We start from the raw sequence: 12,337 nt of genomic DNA, 5'->3' as shown, positions 1-12,337 counted from the left end.
GGAATGTAGGCAGGGGCTCCACCCCTGAGCCACTGGCCCCCACCCCTCACTGGGGTAATCTAGGCAGGGCCTCTATTGCTGAACCAGACTCTAATCCCAGTGCACTCTGGAGATGACTTTGTGTGCTGGTGGAATATTTGAAGGAGGTTGTGCCATTGTTGCTCAAGAATCAGGTCTTAGTGAGGTCCTTCTGTGGACTGAGCACCACTAGCCAGTGTGTTCTGGGAAACGTCCCTGGAGCTCCTGGGTGGGGAAGGCCCACCCACAATCCTTTGCCTTGAATCCAAAACTCCTTTGTGTGAGTATGAGTATGTCTTTGTGCCTGGGAGCTGTCCCACGGTGACCGGTGTATTTTATGGGATGTGATCGGTGGCACCCAAGTCACCTGGGCATTTTAGAACCCAGCCTGCCACAGAGTAACAGCCTGGGCCAGTCTCTTGTCACACTTGTGCCTCAGTTTCCTCTTCCACACAACAGGCCTAGCCACGGGGCTATGATTAAGTGAGATAACGCATCCCAGGGGCAGAGGGCACTGTCTGGCTGACCTAAGGAGGTGGCGGTCGTGGAAACTGAGGCCGGGCCAGGCAGAGGAAGCCGGACTGGTCACCCAGTGGGGAGCCCCACCCTCCATCTATCACGGCTGCTCAGTCCGCCAGGTCCTCAACAGCCCGGGTGGGAGTGTTGTGATAACCCACAGCCCCCATTTCCTCCTGGCCAGGAAGGAGCCGGGCAGAGGAAGCATTAAGAGAAGTAATATAAACACTCCCCTCTGCCTGGCGCGGCCCAGATCTGGCCAGGCAGGCGAGGCGGGACAGCGCGTCCAGAGTACACTGAGCAAATGGGGCTCGCCATGGACCGCAGCCCGTACTCCCGCACTGGGGATGGGGCGCGCGGCTGCTGGTACTACCTGCGTTATTTCTTCCTCTTCGTGTCTCTCATCCAGTTCCTGATCATCCTGGGCCTGGTCCTCTTCATGATCTACGGCAACGTGCATGCTACCACCGAGTCCAGCCTGCGGGCCACCGAGATCCGAGCCGACAACCTGTATAGCCAGCTGATGGGGCTGTCGGCCACACAGGCTAACCTGAGCAAACAGCTGAACATCACCGTGCTCGCCAAGGACTCCGTCATGCAGCAGCTGCTGACCGCGAGGCGCGAGCTGGAGCGCATCAATGCCAGCTTCCGCCAGTGCCACAGCGAACTGGTAAGAGGCGGTCTGTGCGCCCTGGGCCGCAGCCCTGGGCACCCCCCAAATACTAAGCTCTATGTGAAGAAATCTGATACTCCCTTCCCTGCTTCTTAATTTACAACATCATCTCAGGCTGGTCTAGAACTCGCTGTGTAGTCAAGGATGACCTTACGCTCCTGAACATCTTGCTTCCATTTTCCCAACACTGGAATGACAGGCCATTGGTTCAGCCTAATATATGTGGTATAGGCTACCCCACTGATCTACAGCCTTTCTTTCTCCCTAACCCCCTCCCTAGTCAAGGTGCCACTATATAACCCAGGCCTGCCTTAAATTTGTGTCAATTCAATTCTTGTGCCTCAGCCTCCTGAGGGCTGCGTGGATAGATGTGTGTCACCCCATAGAGCTGAGAGGAATCTCAACATATAGGTGATACTCTTGTGACAATGATTTCATGATGGCAAACATTGCCTGCCGAGAAAGAGTTTGCTTCAGGTGGCTTGATTGTTAAAGCTAAATTTATTTATTGCACATGTATGCATTTACCCACATGCCATGACCTGTGTGTGGAGGTCAGAGGACAACCTTCTCTGTGGGGCCTGGAGGTTCGATTCAGGTTGTCACCCTTAGCAGCGCCTTTACCAGCTGACTCACCTCTCAGGCCTGATCATTCAATTTATTTGTTTGTTTTTGAGGTTGTAGCTTTGGCTTTCCTGGAACTCACTATATAGACCAGGCTGGCCTCAAACTAACAGAAATCCTCCTGCCTCTGCCTCCCGAGTGCTGGGATTAAAGGCATACGCCCTGTGCCTGGCTCTCTGGTCATTTAGAGTAATAACAAAATGTCTCTTGGAATAAACAAGGAATTCATTAAATCCATGGCTAGGCCGATCCACTTCGGAGGCAGAGCTCTGGGTGAAAGTGGGGGCAGGAGCACTCTAGCACTGTCTGCTTGCAACTGGGGTTTAGCTGGGTGTCCTGGGCACTCACAGGTTCTATGACTCTGTGCCTGCCCTGTGCCTGCTCAAGGCAGCTTCACAGGGACAGTAAACAGACTCAGAAGGCTTGGCTCTCCCTCAGTGCAGCAAGGATGAACAGCCTTGGGCGTGGGTCAGAGCTCCGCCCTGGCCCAGCATGTGTGTCGCCCTGTGTCCACTCCAACACAAGCACACAACTAAAAGGAATGCTACTAGTAGGCACGCTGGCACACACTTGCCACTCTAATGCTTGAGAGCTGAAGCAGCAAGCAGGACTTTAGGGTCTCCTGAACTAGAGAAGACACTGTCAGAGAGTAGGGGAAAGGGGAGAGAGGGAGATTGTTTTGTCTTTGACTACTTCGTGGTAAAAAGACGTTTTGTGCCCTTGCCCAGGTGGGTCATCAGAGGCCCTAGCAGGAAGCTTTTCTAGGGACCGAGCCCTCTGGGCCCTGGAACTGTCACAGAGCTTTGATCCCGGAGACAGCTATTCCCACACAGCCCCGGACACGTGCTCCCCCTTGTTCACAGGGAGAACAAGAGGCTGTAGGCTGCGGTAGCTTTTGGTCCAGCAGCAGGGGTGCTGGCAGCCACTAAATTAGAGGTGAATCAAGGACTCCCCTGTAGAGGACAGGGTCCCAAACTGCCTGAGGATAGAGGCGATCTCTTCTCTCAGACCATCACCAAGATGCAGCCTCCTCCCTCAGACACAAGGATAGGACTGTCCTCCCTCAGACTAGCTTGACAAAATAGGCACCCTGAAGCCCAGGCCCCTTCTCAGACAGATGCCTGTGGCCTCTTGGGCTTTGGTGCTTACTGCCCAGGTCAGCATCATGGCTGACATACTCACCCACCGGAATTGGTTTCCCAGACTTCCTCTGGAGAACATTGGGCCCAGGCTTCTGGTTTTCAGTTAACTAATTTACACACTGTTCCTGGAACCTGACCCTGACGCAGAGACTCCTCCTTGCTAAATGGGAACGTTACCACTGCGTTACATCCCAACCCTCCTTCTACATTTAAAAAAATTCCAGCCTGGGTACATGATCATCTGACTCAGGCCACTGAGTTTCTTGGCAAGCCGCCTCCCCACAGTGGAGAGGAGCCCAGAAGCCACCTGAATCAAACCCTAGTGCTTTCTGTCTTGGCTTTTACTTCTCAATGGCACAAAGAAATGTGATTTTTCTGCCTTCCTTCCTCTTCTACTTTGGGCCTCTTCTCTTTTTGGTTTTGTTTTGAGATAACTCTTGCTATGTAGACCAGAATGACCTTGGATTTATGGTCTCCTTGTCTGGAACAGGCATACACAACATGCTTTGTGGTGGTAGGCACAAAACCTAGGGCTGTCTGATTGCCAGGCAGGTATTCTAGCAACTGTGCTACAAGTACTCTAATAACTGAGCTATAAGCACTCTGCCAACTGTGTCTTGAGGGAGTCTTGCCCAGCATGGTAGTGCAAACTTTCAACAGCAGCACTTGAGAGGCAGAGACAGGAGGATCTCTGTGAGTTGGAGGACCCTAGGGTCTCTATAGGAGTTCCAGGACAGCCAGAATTACAGAAACAAAGATATACAGCCAAACAAAGAAAGACAGTCTTTCTCTGTAGCCCAGGCTAGCTAGCCTCTAATCATGGCAGTTGTCCCCCTTCAACCTAAGTGCTGAGGTTACAGGTAAAAGCCACCACACCTGGTTTATGAGGCACTGGGGATTGAACCCAGGGCTTTGTGCATCTTGGGCAAGCATCTTACCAACTGCACTACAAGCACCTAACACATTGAGCTACAAACCCAACAAACACTCCAACAACTGAGCTATAAGCGCTCTGCCAATGGAGCTTCAGCCCCAGCTCTAGTATAACCTTTGGAGCTTCCTTAGATCCACATTCCTCTAGGGGTGTTGAGATGGTTACTGTGTATGCAGCCCTGGAGATGGGTGCTAAGCTGTGCTGTGTCCACACCTGCAGATCACCTACAAGGCCTATAACCAGTTCATTGTCGCCATCATCCTGAGCGAGAAACAGTGCCAGGAGCAGCTGAAAGAGACCAACAAGACGTGCGAAGGTGAGTGCGGGTCCTGGCGGGGAAGGGAGAAGGGATGCAGCTCAGTGGCCCGCTCATCCTCCATCTGTCCCCGGCACCAGCCTTGCTCTTCAAGCTGGGTGAGAAGGCTAAGACACTGGAAATGGAGGTGGCCAAAGAGAAGGCGGTATGTGCCAAGGATAAGGAGAGCCTGCACGCTGGAAAGCGACTGGCGGAGGAGCAGCTGGAGGCCTGTGGCAAAGCGCGGGAGCGGCAGCAGCAGGAGCAGCAGGTGTCGGAGGAGCAGCTGCGCAAGGTACAGGCCCTGTGCCTTCCCCTGGACCAGGACAAGTTCCACGCAGACGCGTTGGCCGTGTGGCGGGACTCCCTGATAAGGCGCTCCCTGGATAACCTGGGCTACCACTACCCCTCGCTGGTGCCCGAGATTTCGTCTGTCCGCCGGTTGTGCGATCAGCTGCCCGAGATCATGAGCTCCAAGGTGGGAGACCTGGCGCGTGAGTTGCGCGCAGGTATTGAGCGCGTGACCCGCGAGAACGCGGAACTCCGGCGGCAGAAGCTAGAGCTGGAGCGCGCGGCGCAGAGCGCGCAGGAGGCGCAGGCTCGCGCTGCGACCGAGACGAAGGCGCGCGAGAGCCAGCTGCGGGCGGAGTGCGCGCGCCAGACGCAGCTGGCGCTGGAGGAGAAGGCGGCGCTGCGCGCGCAGCGCGAAGGCTTGGAGCGCGAGCTGGAGGCTCGCAAGCGCGAGCTGGAGCAGCTGCGCACCGAGGTGGACGTGCGCATCAACGCACTGGACACCTGCCTCAAGGCCAAGGTGGGCCCGGCTCGCCGGGTGGGGTCGGGTGCCCCGGGTTTAGCTTGGGGTCCTGAAAAAGTCAGCCTGGGGGTAGGTGGGAGCTGAGGCCGGAGGATGCCAATGCGAGAGGGAAGCTGGGTCGGGTAGGCTTCCGCTTTGGTGGAATGGCGGAAACCGGGTTTGGAGTGGGTTTGAGTACAATTGAAGGACTAGGGGGAACGGGTGACGGTTGCAGGTGACCTCGGGTCTGTGGTAGCCTAAGTCAAGCTTCCCCGATGGTGTCTCAGGTTAGTTTGGGTTAGGACCTAAGTTCCTTAGGGTGGGATTGGCGACGGGGCCCCTCTAATTCCATCACTCAGCATGCTGAGGCAGAAGGACATCTGTGAGTTCGATGTCAGCTAGAGCTACATAGAGAGACTGTCTGTAAACAAACAAACAAACAGAAACGTCCCCGACAAAACCCCATCCAGCTAGGTAGCTTAGGCATTTGTGGAAGGGACCAGCTTCTCAAACTTCTCTCCGGTTCCTCCCACAGTCGCAGCCAGTAATCCTGCCGAGACTCACAGCCCCTGCCCCCAACCCTCCGCCCATTGGTGAGTGATAGCCAGAGGGGTCCCCAGCCCAGCTCTCCTTTCCTTGGCTGCTCACACAGACCCTCATTTTTTCTGTAGATCCCGCTAGCCTGGAGGAATTCAAGAAAAGGATCTTGGAGTCCCAGCGGCTCCCGGTGCTCAACCCTGCTGTCCCACCCAGGTGAGCAATTCAGCCCCGGAACCATAGAAGATGGAAGCCAGATCAGGCTGGAGAGAGGCAGAGCTCACTCCTGCTGTATGGTAGGCGTGGCGGGTATGCCAAGGCCACCATACTCTAGACAGGCAAGGCAGGGCTTCGGAGGGAGGGGAATGCCTCCCAGCTGGAGGGTGGAGAGGAGGCAGCTGCAGGGAATGGTGTCCCGAGCAGCTGGAACAGCCAACACAAAGGCTCCGTGGATGGAGTGGAGATGGTGAGATATGAGTCTCATAGCCTGTGTGTCCCAAATGTGTATGTGAAGATGTAGCTGCGGCTTTGGCTCCTCAGTAGTCATTCACTACGGTTTTACTTTTTTCCCTATTTATTTATTCTGTGTGTGGACCAACATGTGCCATATGTGGAAGTCAGAAAACAACTTCCCACCATACCCGTCCCGGGGAAATGAACCCAGATTAGCAGGCCTAGTGGCTCCTGCTTTGCTTGCCAAGCCGTCCTGCTGGCCCATCCACCATACCAAACTGCCGTTTGTTTAAGACAGGGTCTATATGTAGGCCAGACTGGCCTGGAACTCAAGAGATCTGGCCCTGCATGCCAAGGCTGAGGTCGTGTGCCACCATACCCAGCCATCATGGTTTTTGATCCAGGGTTCTCATTGGCCTAGAGCTTTCTGAGTAGGCCCAGCTGCACAGCTAAGAGTGCCACGGGGGTGTGCCCCACCCACCACACTCAACTCCTTTTCCTGGGCTCTGGGGTGGAACTCAGGTCCTTTTGCCCCGAGCAAGCTTGTCATTGAGCTGCCTCCTGTGCCCCAGAAGCCTCATGGCTTCCCAGTACAGAATGGAGGTTGGAGAGGCAAGGAGGCTTAGCAGGTGAAAGAGCTGCCAAGCCTGACAGCCCAAATTTTCGCTCATGTTCCACACGTTGGGAGAGAACGGACTCCCAAACGTTGTCTGCCACCTCCATACTCCAGCCATGGCATAGGTGTACCCCATATACAATAAAAATAAGGAAATAAGTAGACATTTTAGCCAGAGTGGTGTCATACTCTGGAGGCTGAGGCAGGAGGCCTCGGCCACAGCATAAGAAAGGCAGTGTAGGATGAAGTCCATTAAATGGTGACTGTGAAGAGAGGGACCAGGGCTGTCCTCTGAGTGTGACCAGGGCATCTGGCACTCGGTCAAGTCCTGGCCCAATGCCCACACCCCTCATGCTTCGTCAACGCCCAGTTGGAGTCACTGGTATGTTTGTCTTCTGGGCAGGTGACTCAGGCCACTGCCCCCTGCAGAGCTCTGGCTACTGATATAGGTCATAACACTTGGGAGACTGGGTCACAACTCAAGTCCTGGGCCCACCTGTCCATCTCCACACTCAGGAGGCTGAGGCAGGAAGACAAGTTCAAGCCCATGCAGGGCTACCTGGGAATCTTATATCTGTGAAGGCAGCTTCTGGGACATTATGTATATGGTCGCTTTGTCTGCCTGTCTGTCTGCATGCAAGAATAGGGCATTGGATGCCATTATACATGGTTCTGAGCCACCATGTGGGTGCTAGGAATTGAACTCAGGTCCTTTGAAAGAGCAGCTAGTGCTCTTAAATGTTGAGCTGTATCTCCAGCCACAGTCTTTGGGATTTTTTAATCAAATCTTCTTGGGTCTCAAGACCTAGATTTCAGCTCTCTCCCACCATTTCATGGTCACCAGACCTGTGTCTGCCACAGTGTCTTGGTGGTAAACTACAAGAGAATTCCTTCTATTGATTGGATTTTAAAAGATTTATTTATTTATTGTTTGAAACAGGGTCTTCCGCTGTAGCCCTGGCTGTTTTGGAACTTACTCTGTAGGCTAGCCTAAGACTCATAAAGATTGGCTTGCCTCTGCCTCCCAAGTGCTAGCATCAAAGGTGTGTGGTATCACACCATGTCCCAGTATGAAGGCTGGCCTCCAACTCAGTCCTCCTGCCTCTACCACTTCAGCATATGCGACTGGTATACACCACCATATCTGCTGTGTGTGTATGTGTGGACCCAGAGCCCAGAGGGGCCAGAAGAGGGCTCTGGGTCCCCCGCCCTGGACTCAGGTCCTCTGCAGTTGCAGCAGGCTTGCTGTCAAGCACTCTCCAGGCCAGTGAGGGACTTGCTGCTGAGCCAGGCTCTGACTTACAGAGCCGGGCTCATCTCCAGCTCCAAATCATCCTGCAAAAAGTTAGGACAGAAAGGAGTCAGCTGTGGAGGTGCAGGCCTATAAACCTAGCACTTGGAACACGAGGCAGGGGGATTATAAGTTCAAGACTACATAGTAAATAGTTTAGTTTTTTTTGTTTTTTGTTTTTTAAAGAAAGGAAGGAAGGTGGGAGAGAGCAAAGGAAATACTAAAAAATAAAGAGACAAGAGAGTGGCCTGCACCCTGGCAAGCTACTCCACCTCCACCCGCCCTCTTGGCTGGGAAGTTTCTATTCTGATCCCCACTTCTCAGAGGAGGAAACTGAGGACCCAGCCAGGGTCATGCACGCACAGGGCCGGGCTCCCCGCCCAGGACTGTCCGGTCTCAACCGGGGAAGCTTTTGACATTGTTTACCTTGAGTGGCGCCCATGCTGATGGACAATGCTCACTTAGGCCTTGCTCTCCGCCCCGGTCATCCTTGGGGTGCCAGGAAGTGCTTTCCCCTGGGGGCTGGGGCCTTGGCTGTAAGAGGCCTCTTCCTCACCTGGCAGAGTTGAGGGTAGTGCTCAGCCTTGCTCCCTCCTCACTGCCTCCCTTATCTCACTCTGTAGGTGGGTGCTCCTCTCCAGCCAGGTTCTGTTTTGTTTTGAGACAAAGTCTGGCTACACAGCCTTGATGATCTCAAACTCAGAACCCTCCTTCATCAACTCTGAAAGTACAAGTTGGCATACGTCTGTAATCCCAGCACTTGGGAGACAGAGGCAGGGGATCTCTGAGTTTGAGGCCAGCTGGTCTACAGAGTGAGTTTCAGGACAGCCAGGGCTACACAGAGAAACCCTAGTTTGAAATACAAAAATACAAAAAAAAAAAAAAAAAAAAAAAAAAAAAAAAAGGTAAACACCCATCCAAGTTGGTATCATTAATTAATTAGTTTGTTTTGAGACAGTATCTATCTCACCATGTAGACCAGGCTGACTTCAAATTTACAGAGATTCACCTGCCTCTGTCACATGAGTGCTGGGGTTAAAGGTGTGTGCCCCCCCCCCCCCAGCTGGGATTGTTTTTTATTGTTTTCTCTTTTGTTGGTTTCTTTCTTTTTTTTCTTTTCTTTTTTTTTTTTTTTTGAGAAAAGGTATTATGTCACCCAGCATAGCCTTAGACTCTCCACAGAGCCTTGAACACCTGATTCTCCTGCATCCTCTGCCATTGTAAGTCCTGATAGGTACCCTTAGGTCTCAGCCCTGAGGAGCCAGAGGCAGAGTGGTCGAGGGACAGTGTAGGGTACCAGATAAGACCAGCCGAGCCACAGGCTAGCAGCAGGCTGAGGCCTGGCACCTCAGGAGCCTTGTCAGGAAATGGCCTAGGGTCCCACATAGCCATTCTCCTGCCTCTGCCTCTCAGCCTCCACTTCCCAGTTGTCTTGCTGACAGACTTACTCCGTAATGGCCTGATATTCTGAGATACCTTACCTGGACCAGTATGATGACCTGTGGCTGTCGCCGCTCCCTGGAGGCAGAGGCTGGTGTATGGCTCTGAGTTTGAGGCCAGCCTAGCTTACACAGTGAGTCCCTGTCTCAAAACCAAACAAAGGAAGATAGGCCTAAAAAACTCCATGATCATACCAGCCAAGCATCAGGCTACATGGAAGAAGATGTAGCTTATGACCTTTTCCACAATTTCTTTTTATGATGGTGTGTATGTTACAGCACATGTGAGGACAGCTTGTAGCAATGGATTCTCTCCTACCATATGGGTCTGGGATTAAATTCAGATCACCAGGCATGGCTGCAAGCATACTCACCTGATGAGTACTCTTGCTGGCCCATGATTTTATTATTATTATTACTATTTTATTTTTAGATTCTGACATTGTGGGAAGACTCTACTGGAATCCTCCACAGGGGTCAGGACAAGCTCATTGAGGAAGGGACCTAAGCCAGGGAGGAGGGCAGTGAAGTGACAGAAACTGAGACTTACCTTGTGGCCATCCAAGGACTTTGGGGGTCCCAGAAAGCTATGGGCAGCACAGGGCTTGGCCCACATGGAGACTCATGGGTTCACTTTGGTTGACTGGGGTAGGGGGAGTGACCTAGGCAAGAACAGGTCATCAGGCAGTCAGGGAGGGGACCAGAGCCAGCCAGAAGGAGAGGCCTGGGGCCCCCAGGGAAGAGCTGGGGAAGGAAGGGAGGGGGAGAGGAAACCAGACTCTGCTGCAGACCCCCCTCCCTACCAGGAAATGCCTCAGCACCACTCCTGACCCCACTGGAGCTCCTCTGCCAGGCCCAGGGGGGAGGGCATTCCAGTCCAAGGGACGCTGTGGGGGGATGGGGCGGAAGCCTCTTGGAATTGTTGGCACTTAGATGGGGCTGATGCCCTGTTGGAGGGATGAGACTTTGGTGTCAGTTTTGAAGCTGTGGGCTTGGTTGGTCCTGAGTTACTGGGGTACCCAGTATTCTGGGTACCATGGAATGTATGGAATTGTCTTGGGAGGGAGTGAATAAAAGAAAGAAACAAGACACAGGACTGAGTTTGAAGCCAGCCTGGGCTGCACATGGAGACCCACCACTGGGGCTTCCTGAACCTCAGTCTCTTCCAACTGTGTGGAATAGATAAACCTCATGGTGATTTAGGAGCTTGGGTCTAACCTGGAGCCCCAGCCCCACATTGCTATGGATTCTGGGGCCCAGATTAGGCCTACGCAGGAGACAGCAGAGCCATGCCATGCCCCTGCTGCAGACGAGCCCCTGGGCCTCTCAGCTCTTGCTGACTTCTGAGCTTTCTGCCTCTTCCTTTCCCAGTGGTTGAGGAAGCAGCTACTGCAGGACGCTGGGTGCCTGACTCACCTGTGGATGGGGCAGCCAGATGCCAGTGGCGCAGGATACCCGCTGTACCCACTCCCATCCCACCAGCAACCTCCATCCTCTCCACAGTCCCCGCCGTCCCCCAGACACTGGCTTTAAGGTGCATACTGCTGTGAGGTGACGTCACATCAACCTCTTCTGCAGTGACTGGCAGGGCACCTGATCCGTGCACAAAGCATCCACTCCAGGCAACTTCTCAGGCTTCCTATCTCCCCCATCCTGAGCCTGGAGGTAAGAGAAGGAAGCCTGGCTTCCAGCTTCCTTGGGAGTTTCCAGGCTCCCGTAAAGGTAAAGGCCTTAAGAGTTTCCAGGCTTCCCCTGGAGGGCTCTAGCTTCCTTCCCCAGGATTTTCATTGGGCTTTAAAGCCTTTTCCAGCATCACCAGGCTCCCCTCCTCCCCACAATGAAGGGCCTAGACTGCAGTTGCGGGTGCTCTGAGGATTTCATAGGGCCCTGGGGTGATTCTTCCCACATTCAGCCTTCCTTGTAGCCCTTAAAGGTATTGCTGGCACACAATAAATATCCAAGAAGTCCTTTGAAGATTGGTTTCTGTTTGTTTATTTGTTTTTTCCAAACCAGGATTTCTCTGTGTAGCCCTGGCTGTCCTGGAGCTTACTCTGTAGAACAGGCTGGCCTCGGACTCAGAGATCCCTCTGCCTCTGCCTTCAGCCAGAGTGCTGGGACTAAAGGCCTACCATGCTTGACTGGTTCCTATTTATGTGCTATTATTTGTAAACAAGGTTACAATATGTATCCCAGGTTGGCTTTGAACTCTGGATCCTGCTAACTCAGACTCCCTAGGGCTGTGATGACCTGTGCCCAGTGGGGCTGGAGAAGTGGCTCAGCAGGTTAGGTGCTGGTGAGGACCTGAGTTTGGTTCCCAGCACCCTCATGGTGGCCCCCAGCTGCACACAGGGATCCGATGCCCTGTCCTAACCTTTAAGGGCAGCAGACAGTGTGTTCCTTCACATAGAAGAGAATGATGAGTCTTCAGTGAATAGCTGCGCTGATGTGCGCCTTTTGGGCCAGCCCTGCAACTCCGCTAGAGTGCTTGTGTGTAGCACACCCTGGCTCCATCTCCTGGCTCCAGTTTCTACCCAGCGCGGTATAAACTGGGTGTGGCAGTGCACTCTTGCTGTTCCAGCTCTGAGGCTGAGGCAGGAGTATCATGATTTCAGGGCCAGCCTGGGCTACTAAGCCCCTGTTTTAATCATCAAAACTAAAAATTAAAGCCATATTACTTCCTACTGCTGGTGCAGACACTGAAAGGAGCATTAGCTGGGCATGGTGGCGCACACCTCTAATCCCAGCGCTTAAAGGCAGGCACAGGCAGATCTCTGTGAGTTCGAGGCCCGCCTGGTCTACAAAGTAAGTCCAGGACAGCCAAGGCTACACAGAGAAACCCTGTCTTGAAAAACAAAGACAACAACAAAGGAGCATTCTCTGGGGCTAGGCACAGACACAAAACAAAACATGGCCCTTATATATAAAAATGAGTTAGCTGATAAGTAACAAACTCAAGCTGACCATGGCAGGGTGTGTTCGAGCTGAGGCAGGGGAGTGAAGTGCAAT

The 12,337-nt window shown here is 53.3% G+C and overlaps 1 protein-coding gene across 1 annotated transcript; it reads left to right on the top strand.

Moving 5' to 3' along the window:
* The first annotated feature begins 789 nt into the window (after window positions 1-789).
* Window positions 790-11,305, top strand: Plvap (plasmalemma vesicle associated protein). The gene is made up of 6 exons (XM_055618889.1): window positions 790-1,204; window positions 4,127-4,223; window positions 4,304-5,013; window positions 5,531-5,588; window positions 5,667-5,748; window positions 10,703-11,305. The coding sequence occupies exons 1-6, from the start codon at window positions 839-841 to the stop codon at window positions 10,707-10,709; spliced, it is 1,320 nt and encodes a 439-aa protein (XP_055474864.1). The 5' UTR covers window positions 790-838; the 3' UTR covers window positions 10,710-11,305.
* Window positions 11,306-12,337: the final 1,032 nt, after the last annotated feature.

This window comes from Psammomys obesus, unplaced genomic scaffold, assembly GCF_907164565.1.
Source record: "Psammomys obesus unplaced genomic scaffold, mPsaObe1.curated_primary_1811, whole genome shotgun sequence".
NCBI lineage: Eukaryota > Metazoa > Chordata > Mammalia > Rodentia > Muridae > Psammomys > Psammomys obesus.
The sequence above is the reverse complement of the archived record's forward strand: the minus strand, read 5'-3'. Positions and strand labels throughout refer to the sequence as shown.

Coding starts and splice junctions, on each gene's coding strand:
- Plvap (XM_055618889.1), top strand. CDS start 839: ATGGGGCTCGCCATGGACCGCAGCCCGTACTCCCGCACTGGGGATGGG. Junction 4,224..4,303: donor GACCAACAAGACGTGCGAAG/GTGAGTGCGGGT, acceptor CCCCGGCACCAG/CCTTGCTCTTCAAGCTGGGT. Junction 5,589..5,666: donor CCCCAACCCTCCGCCCATTG/GTGAGTGATAGC, acceptor TTTTTTCTGTAG/ATCCCGCTAGCCTGGAGGAA.